Source organism: Herpailurus yagouaroundi, unplaced genomic scaffold, assembly GCF_014898765.1.
Source record: "Herpailurus yagouaroundi ecotype Mexico unplaced genomic scaffold, PumYag 164, whole genome shotgun sequence".
Taxonomy (NCBI): Eukaryota; Metazoa; Chordata; class Mammalia; order Carnivora; family Felidae; genus Herpailurus; species Herpailurus yagouaroundi.
This window is the reverse complement of record NW_024412405.1, coordinates 38,751,988-38,774,570: the sequence shown is the minus strand read 5'-3', so window position 1 is coordinate 38,774,570 and position 22,583 is coordinate 38,751,988. Positions and strand designations below refer to the sequence as shown.

The following is a 22,583-nucleotide window of genomic DNA, read 5'->3' as shown; positions in this document are numbered from 1 at the left end:
GTTCTTTTCATTTTATTTTTACTTTTGGAAGCTACCTATGATTTTTCAGAGAATGTCGCATATACGTACATACATCTTTACCCCTCTCCTGTCTCTAAAATGGCCTAGGAATCTTAATAGCTTGTATAGTTTTAATATGAGGTAATAAGTTCCTAGACCTCTAATTGCATAGGAAAGTTTCCTATTAGGACGACTGGATGGGAGACTAGCCTGTAAGATGGGTAATCCTGATGTGCCAGAATACAGAGATTTTTTTTTTTTAATTTTTCTGATTTACTAGTTCCAAACAGCATCATTCCAATGGCATCAAAATTGTTGATAGGAAAATAGCAAACGATTCACCCAGTATTTTCCCTTTTTCCACTCTTAGCAGAATTCAAATGAATATAGTTGCACAGTGAAATAGCACAGAACATCTCCATCCATTATCTACCTATCTATCTATCTATCTATCCATCTATCCATAATCTACCCATCATCTATCATTTATCTCCCTACTTACCTACTTACGTGTTTATATCTATATCTAAATATATATCTATACATCTGTACTTCAAAACTAAAATATTTTGGTTGAAACATTCCTTGAAATCATCCTACAGGCATTTTCACAATTGATGAACCATGTTATCAATTTCATTCAGACACTCAGGTAGCAAATGCCTATTTTTGTGTGTATGTCTTATTTTGTATGGATAAGGTAATAGATGAGTCTCAATTGATAAATTAAAGTGAAAATAGTAAATAGAATATATTTATATATTTATTATTAATAAATAGAAGATATGTATTACCATTTACTTACATTAGGAAGAGCATGTTGTATTAGAAAGAATATGATTTTGGAGTGAAACAAACTTAGACTAAAATCACAGTTCTGTCTTGTCAGATAACGTGACATTAAGAAGTAATTGATTACTTTGTGCATATTTTTTTACCTTTAAAACAGCAATAAGAATAATTACATTATAGGGTGGTTGTCAGTATTTAATCAGTTGACAAATGAATAGTAGACATTGGTCTTTTTTCCCTCATGACCCCAATATCGAATATCCCTTTTATTTTTTGAATATTCACACATATAAACGTTTATCGGAAGCAGGCCTTATCTTCCACTATAGATGCCAACTAGTTGAGTTGCTTCTTTTTCCTGATTCTGAAAAACTGAAGCCTGTACCTATAAACTAAGCTTCGCCAATAAGATGCTTCCAACAGGAACTTTAAAACTAGAATGAACAAAGCAAAGAAGGAAAGTAAGATTTTTGTTTTGTTTTGTTTTGTTTTTGCATTGTCAATGTTTCCAGTCACATCTAGTTTCTTGGGTAATGTGACTCAGCTACTTCATAGAACTAGAATAGATAGAAGCAGATGCCAGCTGGAGCATCCAGTGTCTTTCATGGAAACATCTTTATCTTCAGCAGACTTTCACATGGATGTAATTTTGGTCTTGAATTAATTACCAAGTTTCTCTTGGTTTCATCCAGGTTCCTGATTTTACCTGGGCATGTGCATAACCCTGAACATGCACTTGGCTTTCAATCACTTTTCTCAGCTAACCCTTTGTTCATGGATCAGTCCATTTCTGTTTATTGTACCCATTTAAGAAAAATTCCTTCATGGTGACATCAGCAGGAATGGTAGAATAAAGACATCCAAAAATGCACTACTCCATAAAAGTAATGAGAACCCTGGCAACTGTATCGAAATCAGAACTTTGGAAAATAAATAAGGCTTATAAATATTTGAAGAGCATTTATTCCAGAAAAATAGCTGAATCTAGATAAGAACAGTAAGTTTGCTTGGTTTTAACCTGTCCTTTTTCCATTCATTGACAGGGCCCCATGTGGCCAGGGAACTCAGACATCATCTTGCCTGCAGTCAGATTCCAGAGCTGGGGCAGGGCAGGATGGAGGTGAGTGAGGCTTTCCCCTTAGCTTTACAATAGCCTTGAAAACCAACAACCTCACAATCAAGGTAGTCATGAAATCCATCAGGCTGGCAGCCACTGGAGAGCCCTGCACAGATTTGGAGATTCTTCAGAAGTCCTATACTCAAAGAACTGTTTTTATCTGACCTCTGCCAGTTCTCTGGAAACCTTCACTTGCTGGGCTTGCCTTTCTATCCGTTGACCAAGGCTTCCTTTTACTGAGAATGCTCCAGGGCATATATCAAAGGAAAAAGCAATCAGAGGCAATTATTGAATATCATATCTTCCCGAGGTGGTGAAATTAGGTGAGGCTAATTCAGGGATGTGTGTATGCTCAGGCAAAATCTGAGAATGCAATAGGTACCTCTCACTGACCTTGAGGATTTGTATAAACAGGAAGTGAAGGTTAAGGCATGAGGAGTCCAGCTCCTGGTTAAAAATCTACATGGGATTTTATAGACCTGACCACAGGTAATTATACTATCTTTACCCGGAAGAACTCACTAAGGAAATCTGCTCTCCCTACACCAGTCTTTGTGCACAGTCAAGGTACTGCAGTCTCTGAAGGGAGCTGCAATCAAGGACTCAGACCCCTTTGGCTGGTCACACCCTTCATGTATTTGCATGCCTAGCCCAGGCACCTTTATTCCCCGGGCTTGAGAAGAGGTCTTCTTCAGGCACCTCTGCCAAAGTTTCCTTATGGGGGAAGAGGAGGAAAACTTGTCTTTGTTGGCACACTCCTTTAACACTTCAGTGTGCATGTTGGTGTACTCCTTTAACACTTCAGTAGGCAGTTAACAACTCTGCCTTGTTAGGAACCCAACTGAGCTGAGAGCCAGAGAGCAGAGCACAAGGGACCACCGGTAGGATAAGCTCAAAGATATGCACACCTGGCACATCACAAACCATCCAACACCAAAGACAGAATCTTGAAAGTAGCCAAAGAGTAGCAACATATTACATACAGGGGATTCTCCTTACAAGGTTATCCTCATCAGATGATGAGGAGGCCAGAAGACAATGGGATGACATATTCAAAGCACTGAAAGAAAAAGACCATTAAGAATTTTATATTCTTCAAAAATAAAGGAGAAGTGATCTCATACTCCGGTTAAAAACAAACAAATTGTGGGAATTTATTGCCAGCAGACCTGCCCTATAGGCAATACTATAAGGAGTCATTCAGGCCAAAATGTTGACATTTTTAGACAGTAATACAAATCCACATAAAGAATAAGAGCACTGATAAGTTAATATATTTTTAATGTTTGTTTATTTATTTATTGAGAGAGAGAGAGAGAGCAAGCATGACCAGGACAGAGGCAGAGAGAGAGAGAGAGAGAGAGCGAGCAAGCATGACCAGGACAGTGGCAGAGAGAGAGAGAGAGAGAGAGAGAGAGAGAGAGAGAGAGAATCCCAAGCAGGCTCTACACTGTCGGCACAGAGCTTGAGGTGGAACTCGACATCACAAACATGAGATCATGACCCAAGCCCAAATCAAGACTCGGACCCTTAACTGACTGGAACATCCAGGTTCCCCAGTATTTTTGGTTTACAACTTTATTTTCTCCTATTTTATTTAAAAGACATTTACTCAAAGCAATAATTTTACATCTGTGTTGATGGATGTATAAATACGTACTTTGTATCACAATAATAATAAATATGTGGAAATTAAACACACTACTAAATATCAATGGGTCAAAGAAAGTCTAAAAAATAAATACTTTGAGAGGAATTAAAATGAAGACACAAAAACACCAAAACTTCTGGAGTGCACCTGAAACACGGAAAGTATAGCTACTAAAAATTAAGAAGGATCTCATTTCATGGTGTGTGTATATATTAAACCATCATGTTGTACACTGTAAACAGAACAACAACAAAAAAAGTGTTATGTTTAAAAAAAAGAAGAATCTCAAACCAACAACCTAACCTTAACCTTAAGAAATAAAAGAAAAGCAAACCCAATGCAAACAGAAGAAAAGTAATATTAAAAAATAGAATGGAAATAAATAAAATGGAGACTAGAATGAAGAAAACCAGGAAAATGGCAGTTGGTTCTTTGAAAATATCAATACAATTGACAAACCTTTAAATAGTTGGAAAAAGAGAGAGAGAGCCAAGTGCCAGCTACTAAAATCAGATGTAAAATAGGGAACATCACTACCTACCTTAAAGAAAGAGAATGGATATTAAGGGAATACTATAAAGAATATAAACCACCAATTTAGATATTGTAATGAGATTGACAAATTCCTAGGAAGTCACCAGCTAGAGAGTGATTCAAGAAGAAACAGAAAAATCTGAATAGATCAATAAAAATAAAGAGATTTAGTAATTCAAAAACTGTGTTTTTCTGATGAATTCTACTAAATCTTTAAAGAATTAACATTAATCATTCACAAACTATTCCACAAGCTAGGAGATAAACGAACACTTCCCAAATCATTTCATGAAACCAGTTATTACCTCAATACTCAAGCCAAAGATATCACAAGAAAAATACAGACCAATATTCTTTATGAATATAGATGAAAAAGCTTTCACAAAACACTAGCAAACCAAAAACAGCAACATACGAAAAGGATTATAGACCATGACCAGGTGAGATTTTTCTGAAAAAATAATAAGGTGATTAACATCTGAAAATCAATTAATGTAATACACTGTACTGTTAAAGGGAAAAATCACATGCTCTTCATATAGATGCAGGAAAAGCATTTGACAAAATCCCAGTATCTTTTATGATAAAACACTCAACTGGCTAGAAATATAAGGGAGTGTTCTTAAGCTGATAAAGAGCATCCACAAAAGAAAAAAAGAATAACATCACATTTAATAGTGAATAACTGAAACCTTATCCCTTAGTTTAAGAAAAAGGCAGGAGCGCCTGGGTGGCTCAGTTGGTTAAGTGTCCAACTTTGCTCTGGTCATGATCTCACAGTTCATGGGTTTGAGCCCCGCGTCCGGCTCTGTACTGACAGCTTGGAGCCTGGAGCCTGCTTCAGAGTCTGTGTCTCCCTCTCTCTCTGCCCCTCACCCACTCACACTCTGTCTCTCTGTCAAAAATAAATAAATAAACATTAAAAAAATTAAAAGAAAAAGGCAACAATGTCCCCTCTTGCTATTTCTTATCAGTATTGTGCTGGAGGTTCCATCTAGGGCCAGAAGGCAAAAACGAGAAATAAAGACCATATGGTTTTGGGGTCTCCTGGGTGGCTCAGTCAGTTAAGTGTTTGACTTCAGCTGAGGTCATGATCTCATGGTTTATGGGTTAAAGCCCTGCATTGGGCTCTGTGCTGACAGCTCAGAGCCTGGAGCCTGCTTCGGATTCTGTGTCTCCCCCTCCCCTGCTTGTGCTCTCTCTCTCAAAACTAAATAAACTTTAAACATTTTTAAATAAAGACCATATGGTTTCTCAAAAAGGAAATAAAAGCATTTCTCTTTGCAAATAACATTATATGTATAGCCAAAAAATTCTTGAAAAAAGAACAACAAAGTCAGAGGGCTCAAACTTCTCAATGTCAAAATTTCAGTGACTACAAAATGAGAGCAATAAAGACAGTGTGACACTGGCATAAGGACAGAAACAGAAACAAAAGGAATAGATTTGAGATTCCATAAATAAACCCTCACACTTACGGCCAATTGATTTGTTACTTCTTTTTTCAAGCTTTTATTTAAATTCCCATTAACATACAGTGTAATACTAGTTTCAGGTACAGAATATACTGATTCATCACATCCAGTGCTCATCCCATCAAGTGCCTTCCTTAATCTCCAACACCTATTTAATTTATCCCTCTGACCACCATATATATATATATATATATATATATATATATATATATATATATATATTTCCATAATTTGCCCTCTTTCCATAATTGGGCTATTGTTGATAATATGCTATAAACATCAGGGTCCATGTATCTCTTCAAATCAGTATTTTTGTATCCTGGGGTAAATATCTAGGGTAAATCCAGAAATTTCTGGGTCGTATGGTAGTTCTATTTTTAACTTTTCGAGGAAACTCCACATTGTTTTCCAGAGTGGCTGCACCAGTTTGTATTCCCACCAATAGTGTACGAGGGTTTCTTTTTCTCCAAATCCTCTCTAACACCTGCTGTTTCTTGTGTTGTTGATTTTAGCCATTCTAACAGATGTGAGATGGTATGTCAAGGTGGCTTTTATTTGCATTTCCCAGATGATGAATGATGTTGAACATCATCTCCTGTGTCTGTTGGTCATCTGTATGTCTTCTTTGGAGAAATGTCTGTTCATAACTTCTGACCATTTTTAATTGGATTATTAGGGGTTTTTTGCTGTTGAGTTGTATGAGTTCTTTATGTGTTTTGGATATTAACCCCTTATTGGATATATCATTTGAAAATATCGCCTTCCATTCAGTAGGTTGTCTTTTTGTTTTGCTGATGGCTTTCTTTAGACAAATACCACATTATTTTATTCATATGTGGATTTTAAGAAATGAAACGAATGACCAACAACAATGAGAAAAGGATAAACAAAACAACTGACTCTTAAATATAGAGAACAAACTGGTGGTATTCAGAGGGGAGGTGGGTGGGGGATGGGGGAAATGGGAAAAGGAGAATAAATCATATGAGTACTGAGTAATGTATAGACTGTTGCATCACTGTATTGCCCACCTAAAACTAATACAATACGGTATGTTAATTATACTGAGATTAAGAATAAATAAGTAAATATAAAATTAAATTTAAAAAGACAATTCAATGAGAAAGAAAGTTTATTATTGTTTTTTTTTAACAAATGGTGCTGAGACAACATGCAAAAGAATGAAGTCAAATTGCTTCTTCACACCATGTGCAAAAACTAACTCAAAATGAACTATATTCTTAAATTTAAGTACTAAAAGTATCACATTTCTAAAAGAAAACATAGGCATAAATTTTCATGACCATAGATTAGACAACATTTTCTTGGATATGTCACCGAAAGCATTAGAAATAAAAGAAAAAAACCTCATAACCCAGTAATTGCACTACTAGGTATTTATCCAAGGGATACAGATGTGCTGTTTCGAAGGGGCACATGCACCCCAATGTTTATAACAGCACTATCAACAATAGCCAAAGTATGGAAAGAGCCCAAATGTCCATTGATGGATGAATGGATAAAGATGTGCTATATATATATATACAATGGAATATTACTCAGCAATCATAGGGAATGAAATCTTGCCATTTGCAAGATGTGGATGGAACTAGAAGGTATTATGCTAAGTGAAATTAGTCAGTTAGAGAAAGACAAAAATCATATGACTTCACTCATATGAGGACTTTAAGATACAAAACAGATGGACATAAGGGAAGGGAGGCAAAAATAATATAAAAAAACAGGGAGGGGGACAAAACATAAGACACTCTTAAATATGGAGAATAAACAGAGGGTTGCTGGAGGAGTTGTGGGAGGGGGGGATGGTCTAAACGGGTAAGGGGCATTAAGGAATCTACTCCTGAAATCATTGTTGCACTATATGCTAAATAATTTGGACATAGATTGAAACATAAATTAATTAAAAATATTATGTGAAAAAAAGAAAAGAGAAATAATTTGAACTTCATCAAGTTAATAATATTTGTGCTTCAAAGGACACTGTCAAGGTAGTTAAAATAGAATGCATATAATGTATAAAAATATTTGAAAACTCATATCTAACAGAAGACATTTTCAGAATATACAAAGAACTATTAAATTCGACAGTGAAAAAATTCTAAACAAATAATAGACAAAACGTTTGAATAGATATTTATCCAAAGAATATGAGTAAATGTCAATAAGCACAGAAAAATTTTTTAAAATTATTCAGTAGGAAATGCATGTAAAACCACAGTGAGATACCATTTCATATATATTCAGATAATTACAATATAAAAAGAAAGGATAATAAGTGTTGGCAGGGATGTGGAGAAATTTGTACCCTCATACATTACTGAGGGGATAGAAAATGGTGCAACCATTCTGAAAACCAATCAGCAGTTCCTCCAGAAATAAAATATAGAGCTATTATATGACTCAACAATTCCACTCCTATATCTATCTATATCTATATCATCTATATCTATATATCTATCTGTATCTATATCTATAAGAGAATTGAAAACATAGTACAGAAAAAAGGCATACATGAATGTTCGTAGCAGTTTTATTTTATTCATAATAGTCCAAAAGTGGAAACAACCCAAATGTCTTTCTATTTATGATGTAAAAACATCATGTGATAAATTCTAACAATGGAACATTATTCAACCATAAAAGGAAGGAGGAAATGATACATGCTACAACAGGAATGAACCTTGAAAGCATTATGTTATGTAAAAGAAGCCATAAACAAAAGACCACACATTATATGATTCTATGTATATGAAATGTCCAGAATAGGCAAATCCATAGACAGAAAGTAGATTATTATTGTTAGGGTCTAGGAGGAAGGGAGAAGGAAGAGCAAGTACTTTTGGGTACACAGTTTCTTTATTTTTTTTCTTTTTTAATATTTATTTATGTTTGAGAAAGAGAGAGCGTGAGCAGGGGTGGGGCAGAGAGAGAGAGGGGGATAAAGCATCCAAAGCAGGCTCCACACTGTCAGCAGTGAGACTGATGAGGGACTCCAACTCAAAAACCGCAAGATCAGTGCCTGAGCTGAAGTTGGATGCTCAACTGACTGAGCCCCCCAGGCATCACAAGTACAGTTCCTTTTTAAGATAATAAAAATATTTTGTGGGGGTGCCTGGGGGGCTCAGTCGGTTAAGCGTCCCACTTCGGCTCAGGTCATTATCTCACAGTTCGTGGGTTCAAGCCCTGCATTGGGCTCTGTGCTGAGAGCAGGGAGTCTGCTACAGATTCTGTGTCTCCCTCTCTCTCTTCCCCTCCCCTGCTCACACTCTGTCTCTTTCTCTCTGAAAAAAAAAAAAATAAATATAAAAATATTTTTTAAAAACATAATAAAAATATTTTGGGATTTAATAGTGGTGATGGCTGCACAACTGTAAGTATACTCAAAAGCACTCAATTCTACACTTTAAAACTTGAATTTACGGTGTGTGGATTTTACCTGAATTGAAAACTAAACAAAATAAAAATAAAAACAACTCCTACCATATGTTTAATATACAACATTGGTTCCTAGCATGTAGAAAATCCACAATAATCCACAGCTATCTTACTCTTTGTCAATTTCTCCTGAAAAGACATAATTGCAAGCACTGTATTGTAGTAATGTCTTATTCAGTTTTATATAATATAAAATGTGGTGCAAAAAAGTCATGATATGTGGATTATGTACTTCAAAGACATAAATGCCAAAATAAAAACTCTTAGCATATTGAGAGAACTGTGGTCTTAATTAGTTTAATTCTCTAGGCAGATGCATTGCTCCCTTGACATCACAGACTTAATATGCATATAAGTTTTCTATGCTATTTTATGCAGCAGAAGGAGCTTTCTTCATTTATTGATAGCTATGAAACATTTTTGGCCACATAATCATCTTTAGCAACCAAGGAACTCATGTGACTTTCTCAAAAAATAATTCAAGGTTTTGTTTTTCCTATACAAATCAAGTGAGAAAAAAAAAAGCCATACAGGTCAAAAATGTCTTGAATTTTATACATAGTATATATATATATATATATATATATATATATATATATATATATATATACATACACACATATATATATACACATATATATTATATTTTTATATATTTTACATATTTTTAAGTTTTACTTTAGCCTGTTACCTCTAGTCATTTGAATACATAACACGGGATTACATAGTCAATTTTGTAATTTCACTGGATATCGCAGAATAAGTACTGATTATATGGCAAATAAAATGGGACATTCTAATTTCTGAACGAATAAAAAACTAGCACAGAAGGCTGTTGATTTACATTCAAACCAAATACCAGGGATTACATAAAGGGAAGGTCATGGTGTGTTTTTGAAAAACAAACATTGACACTGTAAAAAATAATTAGAAAAACAAAAGTTAGTTGTAACTTACTGAGACAAAAATTCATGGCACTGCAATGGGGGAATATCTCAGAGGAAAATTTGATCTGTGCTTTTTTGATGTGGTCAAAAGAACAACCAGTGAACCCTCTACATTGCTTGGGAGCAAGAGAGTAGAACCCATCAAGAGCCTGCCATAATTGTCTGGATGACATCAGAATGTCGTCAGAGCCCAGCTTAAAGGAAGAACTGTTAACAGCAGAAGCAAATAGACTTACTGGTTCAGAACATTCCCTTCCTATCCAAGCTTCCAGTCCTATAGTTAGGGCATCACAGATAAAGAAGAAAGGCCTAAGGACATTTATTTGCAAGTGAAAGTAAACAGATGTGTCCCTGAGGGTTACATGTCAGGAATAAGAGCTGATAGGTTGCACAAAACCAGCTTGCAAGGTCAGGGCTCCACACCCTGGCATAGCCCTCCCATCCAGTCCTGAATGTTTTGAGAGGGCACAAAGAATGGCATATGCCTTAACTTCCATTCAATTAGCCAAAGTGTCTGATATATTCATATGACTTAAAAATTACAGTTAAAAATACAGTTAAAAATTACACATTTCCATGGTTACAACTACTGTTAAAATAAAATTAGAAGAGGAGAAGAAAAAAAAGGAGGAAGAAAAAAATAGATATGGGGAAGAAGGGGAAGCAGAAGCCGAAGTGGAGGGAGAAAAAGAACAGCAACAGGAGGAGGAGAAAAAGGATGACTAACAGGAAAAAGAGAAGAGTAAGAGGAGAGCTGAAAGAGGAATCTGAGGAAGAGAAGGAAGATGATCACATATCATAAAAAAAAAGAAGTAAAGAGGCAGATAGGAATTTGAAATAGGAATAATAAATAGCCTCACAGAGACAAGGAGGAATATTAGTACCACGGAAGAAGAAAGCAATTATAGTGAATTACCAAGCAGGAATAACGAGTTTGTGAAAAAAATTAATTAAGATCAAGACATCAATATATGGGAGAAATATCATGATGCATGAAGATTAAGGACAATTTGGAGGGCTAGATATTAAAATTAGCCAATAGGAAGGGATAAAAGAAAACATACAAAATTAAACTAAAAAGATATGGTGAATTAAATAAGAAATATCAACATCAATGTAATAGGAGTCCCCAGGAGAAGGTAAATCAAAGATTGATGTGTGTATTGAAGGGACAGAAATCTTGGGCCAAGGAGGCTTATTGCATTTGAGTGTGACATAGAATGATGGACTTCTGAGATTCAACTGATCACAAGGAATGTGATTGATCATAAAAGAAACACTCAACTTCATCAGGAAACACACATGTATCTTGCATTGCTATCAATCTGGCTTCAGCTGATTAGAGCTTGGATTGACATCCAAGTTGAAGGCAGCTTTCTATGTACTGGGCATTGCTAGCAATCTATGAGGCACTCTGGAATGAGAATCGTGTCCAGAAATGATGGTCTATCTACTAATTCAACAAGGATGGATCTTGGGGAGTATTGTAGGAGAGAATTAAAAAAAAAAAAAAAAAAACTGACAGGAAGCAATAGCCCCTAGGAAGTAAAACAGAGGAAGCCAATGGCATAAGATATGGAGGAGAGGTGAGCCACTTGATAATAGAAGTGAAACAGAATGAAAAACACAAAGCAAGGGAGGGTGAGGAATGAAAATAGTGGACTACTACAGTTAGTATTGGGTCCCCAAAACTTGTGAGAAATGCTGCACTACATTTCAGATACCTGAAATACTTATTAGCTCATGTCATTTGCTGTGCAGCCTTACTTCCACATGAACCTTTACAATGAACCCTTTAGCAAATAAGAAAAACTGAAAGACCATACCCCAGGTTACCGTTTTGTCCAGTCCTGACACCTAGAGGAGAGGACGCTGTGTGACAGAATTTGGAGGCACACCATCACCTTGTACACTTTAAACACTTGAAATTATATAGCATAAGATGTATTCTCAGTGAAATTTTTTCAAGTATGTTCTCTTAGCATGCAAATAACCTACATAATTGAACCTTAGTACACCTTAACAGAAAATTACTGAATTGTCAAAAACAAAAAGGAAGAAGGAGACATTAAATTCTAAATATTCTAAACCAGAGTGCTTATTCTCTACATTTCACTCAAACAGAAACATAGGTCATTAGATAGCTAGATAATTAAAACAGCACATATAGCTTTTACATGGATATAAAAGCAAAAATCCTCCATTATATTTGGAAAACAATCATGTAAGAAACCTTTAATACTCATGAATGTTACCTGGGAAGAATAATTTGCTGTTAATATTTTCATATTATAATTTGGTTCCATGTGATTTAAATAAATTATATAGTTATTATTTAAAGCAAAAAATTTTAGAACTTGAAAAGGTTTTCATATATTTATTACTATTCCTTAATTTACTAATACCTAATGTGAAAAAAGGGAGGTAAGCTAAAAGATCAAATAGCCCAGGCCTATTTTATTTATTTATTTATTTATTTATTTATTTATTTATTTAATGTTTGCTTAAATTGATGGTGGAGTAAACAAGAATGGGAAGTGCAGTGCTAGAGATATCAAAATTGAACTCGCATTAATATGTATTTTAGAAATGTTCTATGATTTTGCTTGCCTATGAATGTCTAAATCAACGAATTTGCAATTAAACCTGGATAGCTCTCTAATATGTATATTCTAAATACATGAAAGACACTTAATTGATTACTTGCCATATTTCAGGTATTCAAAAAAAAGTCATTTGTACTTCTCTTTATAATCCCCAGGGTACAAGTACAAATTCAGGAACTGTTCACCTTTATTTCATTCCTCTTTTCAAATATTTGTATAGGACTTTACAATTCACACAGTGATTTCATAACATTATAATTATATTTTTATCTACTTAATAACTTTGAATTGGTGGCAAGTCTTGAAATTGAAGTCTTATGGTTTAAGTGCTGTCTTCAAATCATGTCAATACGGTAGATTCAAGACTCACACCCAGATCATCTGAATCCCAATATAGTTCTCTGCATCTCCAGGTTCTTCCACAGGAGAAATCGGTTGAATCCTGTGTTAATGATCCCTGGTGCCAATTGATACGTTATTCTTTCTCTAAACTGTATTGCTCTTTCCCCACAGATTTTTCAAGGTGGAATTAATTACATGCAAAGGTATGGGTAGGCTAGTTATGGGAGTGGAGTGAGCCACCTTAATTAAGTTTTCCTCAATGCACATTAACTATTTTTTCCTCTGGGCAACATTACTCTGGCCTCTCCATGATAGTTCTATTTTTTTTTTTTTCATATTGAACTTTACATGTTGTATGAATGTCAGATTGTGAAAACTTTGAAGATTGCTTGAGGTCTACTCATTTTGGTATCTTTGACATCCTTCTCAACAGTTTAATGCACATTAGTCAACACAAGAAAATGTCAAGAACTTAGAAAAAATGCTCCAAATAAACTCATAATTTATCTAAAGTTAATGATAATTAGTGACAGTAATATTATTTTTAACATGCATTTTAACTATCAATAAATGTTTCTAAAAAGAATATCAATAAAGTAAGAGATCTTACCTAGACCATGTCTATGTGTTGACATTGGTGGTAAGACAGTCCAAGTCTTGGTTTTGGGATTGTAACATTCAACAGTGTTCAATGTCTTTAAGCCATCTCGACCTCCAATTACAAAGAGTTTGTCATCAATAACAGCCACACCAAACTGCAGTCTCCTGCCATTCATCATTCCTGCCTGGATCCACAAATTTGTTCTGAGGTCATATTTCTCTATGGTTGTAGCTCCTGATAAAACATAAAATCAAACAATCACCATTTACTACTAATCTAACACACAACCTGCCCAAGACAGTGTACAAATTCAGATATGAAAATACTCTTGTCACACTTATTTTTCTTAAAGACAATGTGGCAGAAAACCAAAGGGAGTAGTATTTTAACTACATTATTTCTTCTCCTTGGCAGAAACTAATTATCAAAGTAGACACAAATTTATAACTTGTTTGAATGTTATAATGGTCTCATGCTAAACTATCGGTTCAATAGAATTATTGTTGGTCATGGCACAGTTCTGCCAGATTTTACAACTTTTTTATGTCACTGTTTGCCATAAAAAAGTAACATAATCCTAGTATAATTTCTGTATAATCTCTGTACAGTTTCTGAAAGTGAATTGAATTTAATAAATTATTTACCATGTTTCTCTTTAAATTTGTTTTATGCCTTAAAATAACAGAACATTTTAAAAGTCAATTTGAGGTTATGTAAACAAATGTCAGCTATGCCTTTTAAGATATTCTTTTAAAAAATGTATCTGGGGAATAGCTTAATAGAATGTAGAGACTAAACTGATTTTCTATCCTTATCAATCATGTTACAATCTCTAAATAAAATAGCTTATCTTTCCTAAAAGCTTTTTATACATAAATCTGAGAAATGGAATAAATCTAACTTGCCATATAGAAATTGAAAGCAGAAATAAGTTAAATTGCTGATGAGATATGTTTTTATAGATTTGGTTACACATTTCACATTAAAAATGTCTGCCTTGAACAAGTTCACAAATGTTTATATGATAAAACATAGCTAACAAAACACTACTCTTGCTTTTCAGTGTTTGATCTTAGTGTTCAGATTCACATTCACCAGTGCTTTATCTTCAATGATTAAATATCCCTACAAAGGGAGACAACATTCTTGTATACTTTTCACATACTCACTAAAGATCTATTTTACTTGTAACATAATAAAAGCTTGCAAACTAGGGAAAGTATTCCTCAGGGTATTCACTTGCTATTTAGAAAGTAACCAGCAAGGAACTAAACAAATATGAACAACTTGGTAGGGGAAATTTTGCTAATTGAAATAAAATGAGTAAAACTGAGTAAATGCTCAAATGTTACCCAAAGGTAACAAAGCAATAATAATATAGATACTAGGTTAGATGCATTTAATGTTTTTTAAGTTAATAAAAATATGAGCTAATTTCCATATAACTAAATATGAAGCATTATAAGATTAGTACTATTATTTTTAGAATAAACATACATTGTAATGTTCAGAAAAGTCACTTATACTGATTAGTAACAAAGATATGCTTAAGTATATTTATTATATTTTATATTTGATGATTTATTCATCCATGTACAAAACAAAATTCCAAGGTGAACTAAACCACTGAATAATTTCAAGGTCATCTGAATTCTCAAAGCTTGATGGCATTGGCATTCACGAATGCTTCACTAAAATTAAGTTATATGGAAGTACCTCTCTCTTATGACTAACTCTTGAGAAATATTGGTGTAATAGTGTAACCTGATCCCAATGAACCCAATTTCATGAGACTCATATTTTGCAGATACAGCTAGACAAGGAAGTATTTGTACAACTGTACTTTCCATACTGTCCAAAACCTTGGTCAAAACCTTTGCAGAGAAATTAAGGTCTAGTCATCCTTCTAAGAGAAAATAATTGGGAATGCGTGAAATTAATGGCTTCTGAGCAACCAAAGGTGTTGTTATTCAAAGGGAAAAGTGAAGATTGATTTCAAAGTCTCATCCAAACAAGCTAGATGTATCTTAAATCTCAACACATGGCAGGATTTTTTGCTTTACAGTGTTTTTCCTTGAACTGAGTTTTCAAAGGTGACCTCTGTATTTTATCCTAAAATTGCTACATCAGAAATTGAGTACATCCTGTCTTCATTTTTCAAATTAGAAGCTGTATTAATTTCCCATGGCTGCTATGAAAAATCACGTCAAACTTAGTGGCATAAAAAACCCACACATTTATCACCTTACAGCTCTGGAGGTCAGAAGTTCAAAATAGGTCTTATTGTGCTAAAATCAAGGTGTTGACAGAGCTTCATTTCTTTCAGGGGCTTTGAAGAAGTAAATGTCTTGCCTTTCTCATCTTTCACAGGCCATCCATATTCCTTATGACCCCTTCTTCCATTTTCAAAGCCAGAAACACTGCATTTCTCTGACATTGATTTTTGTGATTCCTTTAGGCCCACCCCTTTATAATCTGAATTAATGCAGAACATTCCTATTTAATGTAGAATAGACTGCTTAGGGTCAGCTAATTAGCAAACTTAATTCTCTTCACCACCTTAAAACTTTCCCACAGTTTTCTATGTAAGCTACCATATTCATGGATTCTGGGGATTCAGATATCGATATCTTTGGGGAACCATATTCTACCTGCCCCAGAAGACAACACCTATTTTCACTCCACTGTTTGACTTTGCATAGTTATAGAAAGTTTAGTAGAACAAAACAAAGAAATATTTCTTGATTTGTAGAACTTACTTATAGTAGCCAATCTAATTGATTATTTTCTCATTCGGTCAGAATGTAATATAAATATTTTATTTAGTTTTTAAGGATCACAAAGTTAAGCATATGCTTCCTCTTTTTCTAAGGAAAGCTATGAATAATAATGTTCTTTAAGAAATTCTCTCATCAGGAGTGCCTGGGTGGCTCAGTCGGTTGAGCGTCTGACTCTTGGTTTTGGCTCTGGTCATGATCACTGGGTTTGTGGGAATTAGTCCCATGCTGGGCTCTTCACTGACAACACTGAACCTACTTGGGATTCTCTCTCTCTCTCTCTTTGCCCCTTCCCCGCTTGTGCTTTCTCTTTCAAAATAAATAAATAAACATTACAAAAAAAAAGAAAAAGAAATTCTCTCACCAGTATACCTCATTAGCTATCTGGATAAACATCACAATTCTATTATTACTATTTATTTTAATTTATAAATTTGTTTATGGGTTTGGTTGGTTTTCTTTGTTCATCAGAGTATATGTATTTCCTTAGTGGTCACCTGAGTCAAAGGAAAGACAAAGCCATTCTCACTGAGAAATGTTACCCTGTTAAATGTGACGTAAAGGTACTATTTGTCATTATGTAAATTAAAAATAGAATATAAGTAACTATTGTGGTCACAAGTCATAACTTTGAAATGTTAAAAAGGAAAACTTATTTTAACATATAGTTACTTTAAGGGCATGAAACTGTCACTAATTATCTCAAATGCCTGCATGACTTTAGAATGTGTGACTGCAGGCACAATAGAGCCCTGACAACTTTCATAAACTGGAAAGCACCTACTCTGAGACTCCAAACCATAAACATAAGCAACTAATTAATGGTTAGGTTCATTAAAACAGGTATAATGAGAACATCTGGCTATGGAGGACCAATATTAGGACTGGTTAGATCCCTATTGTTTTGTATTTTAAACTCTAGATTACTATGGTAAAGCAGTTTGAATTTGCATTATTTCTTGTAGGGAATTTTACTATTATTCTGCGAGCTATAACTTTGTATAATAACAATATTATTTTATAAAATGTGTAGTGTAACTCAATAGAATCTAAAGAAATGTGTAAAACTTCCTAACTTAATGGAGTTATATAATTCAAAGATACATCTCATTCTTGGTATATTGAATAATGTGAAATAAAATGTCAGGCATTTTTGAGACCATATGACATTAGTCCCAATATACTAATCAAATTAGTAGACAGTATTTATTGAGTACTTCTTATGCTCTAAGAGATCTACATGTATTAGTACATTTGATTTTTATTAAAATATTATGACACGGGTATTATTATTAGGCCAAATTTATAGAAAAAGAAGCTGAATCAGAGAAAGCTTTAGTAACTTGCTCAGTGTCTCTCAGATAGTAACTAGTTGAACAGCAATATTAAGCTGGCTCTAGAGCCCACTCTGATAAACACATATTTACTACCTTATCCTGGTTATAGAACAAGTTAATTCACTTAATGCATGTGGCAGGCAGAATTTTATAAATGCTCCTTCTTGAGATTTAATGACCTATTTCCTGGATTGTGATAAGAAATCACTTCATTGGATTGTTATGCTGTGTGTCACAGTTCACCTTAATATGGGGAGATAACTTGGCTGGCCCTGATCTCATAAACCCTTGAACATGGAGAGATTTCTCTGGCTAGTTGTGGATGGGGAAGTCAGAAAGATATGAAGCATGAACAGGACTCGACTTGCTCAGGTCAGGTATGAAAATGGAAGGGGCCACATGAGAAGGGATATGGGTGGCCTCTGGGAGCTGAGAGTGTTCCTTACCTGACAGCCAGCGAGGAAGCAATCTTTCAGGGAGATGACCTCCAGCTCTGGATGAGAGCACAACCCTAGCCAACACTTTGATTTCAGCTTTTGACATCCAGAGCAGAGAATGTAGTCATGCCACCCTAAACTTCTGACTTACAAAACTGTGAGCTAAAAGATGACAGTTGTTTTAAACCACTGCTTGTGGTAATTTGGTACACAGCAATAACGTGTACTTTGTTTTAATTTGCATTTTAAAAATTTATCAGGTATTTTTTTTTCAAGTTGAACAACATAACTAGAAGGTAATCTATACAATGCAAATACAAAAGTATTTTCTTCATGACAAAAAAACACAGCAGGCTCTTGTCTCAAAATATCAAACCTAGAATAAGTGTTCAAGATATTATCAAAGTGTGGTTATGGGTCTCTTTAGAGTTGTTTATTATACAGTCACATATGATTAAGTTGTAACAATAACAATTAATATATACGCATTCCATTTTGGCATTACCGATAGCAGGACTTATTCCAATATCTGTAACTCAATCATTTAGCAACCTTACTTCTCTTGAACATAGCACAGAATAAAATGATCATAGTTTTCCAAACTGACAAAATGTCACAAAAAGCTATAAAGAAGTTAAAGCTCTTTTATACAACTCAAAAGAAAGGGCCTCTGGTCTTCTCACAAAGCCTTTCTACTATAATTTTAGTGCACTATTAATAAGCTCAATTACCCTACTCACAAGACTTTACAAACCAACAAGTGAGAGTGATCTGGATCCTTTGACAACAGCAGTAGCTGACAGTGATGAAGTAACCAGAATAAAAATGGTGTTTTCACTGAAATAGAACAATCATGCACATCAAATCATTAGGAAAAGGTTAAATTATATTAGAATGTATTCTCTTGAAGGAAGCAGTAAATAGAGAGAAACATACTGGAAAAGTTTAAAAGCAAAGATATTTTTATGATACTTAAAATATAAGACTTCAGGCTTTAAATAAAATAGCATTATAAAGAATGACTTATTTCTTGAATTTTTCATAGGATAAGCTTCTCATTGACTTTCATGTGTCTATATACTTATTGAAAATATAGTTTGGGATAATATTCTTACACTAATATAAAAGATATCACTGCAGGGAAAATATTTTTCAAAGACAGGCAAGTCACTACATTTTAGGTAATTTGTTATGTTTTATAAGGATGGCATTATAAACATTTCATACATAATAATTTCATACGTGCTGAATAAACATCCAACAAAATTCCACATTTCTCCCTTCTATAAATATAACCATTTGTAAGGGGTAATAGACTGATACATAGCTATGCATAGAGATATAAATGTAAATATATCATTAAGCTTAATGCTGAATTTTGAGGTAGATATATAAATTTCAAAAACATGGAGGGTATTTAGGAGGGCACTTGTTGTGATGAGCACTGGGTGTTGTATGTAAGTGATGAATCACTAAATTCTACTACCAAAACCAGTATTGCACTGGATGTTAACTAACTAAAATTTTACTTTAAAAAAATCTAACATTATACTTAGTTTAAATTAATTTCACTAAATTCAGGAATGCCAAAATATGCCAAGTTCTTAACTCATAGCTTGGAGAAACAAAAGTATGGAGCATAATTTTAGTTATTTGTATTTTATGTAATAATGCACCTTAATAGTTAAATGTTATTACCATTAAAATCTTAGAAAAATTTAAAAGATTTCTGGCAGTTGTTTAATCATATAAGCAAAATGCAAACATCAGTGTAATTTCTTTAGAAAAATTAAATTTACCTTTTAGCACCACTAAAAGTGAGTTATCTAAAAACCAGCAAGATAGGGGCTAGTTCTAGATAAAGAAAAATTAAAACTTTATAGAACTATGTCAATTAAAATGAATGGAAAGAATCACACTAATTTTGAACAAGATGGCTTGTTTTCAGAAATGTGAATTATTATCTTATATAATCACAATTAATATGATGATATTTTTACAAAGTATTTATGAAATTATACTTGTATTTCTCTGGAAATTCAAATGGAAATATCAAAAATACATTTTTAAAAGCTGGATAATTTCTAAAACAAGGAGTAGTAAGGAAAAAATGGTTACCAGGTTTTAAAAAGCATTATATAAGTATAGAAATTTTTAAAAATGCTTTATGACAAAGGAAATAACTGTATTCATAACTCTGAAATGAAAGCCAGACATAACCTTAATACACTTGATATTTATAATTTAATAAAAGTATCTGTCTAAACCAATGGAAAAAAATGATGGGGGTAGGGAGCGGGAGGCAGGGGGGCTATAGGGAAAATGAGTAATGGGCATTGAGGAGGGCACTTGTTGGGATGAGCACTGGGTGTTGTATGTAAGTGATAAATCACAGGAATCTACTCCTGAAGATAAGAGTGCACTGTATACACTATATGTCAGCTCATTGACAATAAATTCTATTAAAAGTAAATAAATACATACATAAACAAACTAAAAATTAGTTTTAAGATAACTAGTTATTCTTTGGAGAAAAATAAATAAGTAAACTTGGAGTCCTGTCTTACTCTTCATACTGGAATGCACTTGAGATGAACCAATGACTAAAGCACAGCTGTGTGGGTTCAAGAGAACCCACGACGTGGTTCTCTTCTCAAGGCTTCACAGACATTAACATAGACAAGGAGGGGCGCCTGGGTGGCTCAGTTAAGCGACCTACTTCAGGTCAGATCATGATTTCGCGCTCCGTGGATCTTGTGCTGTGTGACTGAGACCCACATCAGGCTCTGTGGTGATGGCTCAGAGCCTGGAGCCTACTTCAGATTCTGTGTCAACCTCTCTCTCTGTCCCTCCCCTGCTCGCGCACTCTCTCTCTCTCTCTCTCTTAAAAATAAACATTAAAAAAACAAAACAAAACAAAAAAAACAGAGACAGGAGATTTTAAGTAAATTGCCCTGGTTTACACATTATTAAAACCTTAAATATCTTGGAAGATAAAAAAGCAGGTGATTAATTTTTACTTCTAGGTAGACTTAAGAGTGAAGTTCCATGAGGGAAGGCCATAAGACCCAGAAGTTATAAAATAAATATGAATATATATGATCACCAATCATCTAAATATAAAATACAGTTACATCAAAAATACATAAAGAAACAAAAGACTGTAATAAACAAAAGGTTTATTACTTATTATATTCACAGCAGATTTGGAAAGTGAGTAATTTTGATATTGACATCAAAATCAGCTGGTTGACCTTAAATTGATGCAACATTTTCAAGGACTCCTGTGTGTGCATGTGTGTGTGTGTGTGTGTGTGTGTGTGTGCATAGTAAAATACATAATAAATTTAAGAAATAGGGGGAATTGAATTTTTGATTTGTAACTTCCTATTAAATATTTTATCAGAAATATGTCTTAGTCCTATAAATGAAATACTAATTCCTTTTTAATACCACCTTTTGATATTACTAATGATGTCATAGAAAAGAGACCTGAAAAGATAAGCCAAAATTGTAATTATTTCTATTATTATTACTTAGCCACCTTTTTTACAGCAAAGAACTCATTTATTAAAATAACTTTATTGCAAAAGAACACGTATATTAAAGCATTATTGCAAATACAGTTTTTTCACATTCTTAAAAATATTCATTAAACATAAATTCATGTGCTAACATTTTCAAATTAAATACTTATTTTCACGATTAACATTTGCCAAAAATCAGCCAAAATCTTGCTATTTTGTTATTAAAATGCCCTATGTCCTAATTAATAATTTTTGTAAAATATTTATTAGAATTTTTCTAGCCTTTGCTGAAATTGTGGGTACCAGTGAATGATAGGAAAAATTAATATTGTGACAATTGGGTTCTAGTTCTATTATTGACTATATAACAAAATACCAGTCATTGAAATGCTTTTTCATAAGTATAGCAAAAGAACACGAGGTCTTATTGATCTCCACCTAAACTATAAACTCTTGGAAAATACATTTTTGCATTTTTCATAAATGAGTACCCACTTTAAAAAGATATATTAATGAAGGATCTCTGTGATCTACTGGTGTTTGCTCATTTAAAATAAAGTATTACATTAATACCACATTAGGTGAAAGTGTAGTGACTTCTACTTATCTTTAAATCTCTTACTTAACATTCTCTATCACAGAAGTAACTTAAGGTAGCCCTGAGGAGTCCTTCTTTGCCAGAGAAGATCCACACATTGGAGGATTAAGATCTAGTTTGTATGAAACATATGCACAAACACACACAGACTTATTCCCTGTGGATCTGCAAAAGGAGACTTAATTTAGAAAACAGATGTATCTATTATCGCTTACTGTTCATTCACAGGGAGATTGATCAAAAAGAATACTGAGTGCTCAAGAATTATAATTATGGTGGGAAGTGCATCATACCACACTAATTTATTATTCAATCCACATTCATAGAAAGACCTACAGAAGACGTATAGTGACTTGGCCCAATTCCTCTGACTACTAGAAGGCAAA

At 33.8% G+C, this 22,583-nt stretch overlaps 1 protein-coding gene across 2 annotated transcripts in view; it reads right to left on the bottom strand.

Annotated features, from left to right (window-relative positions):
* Positions 1 to 22,583, bottom strand: part of KLHL1 (kelch like family member 1) — a 362,363-nt gene that overhangs the window by 76,235 nt on the left and 263,545 nt on the right. For both annotated transcript variants that reach the window (XM_040487388.1, XM_040487389.1), the window contains exon 7: positions 13,531 to 13,755. In XM_040487388.1, coding sequence (XP_040343322.1) covers positions 13,531 to 13,755 — 225 coding nt within the window. The remainder of the gene's footprint in view (positions 1 to 13,530; positions 13,756 to 22,583) is intronic.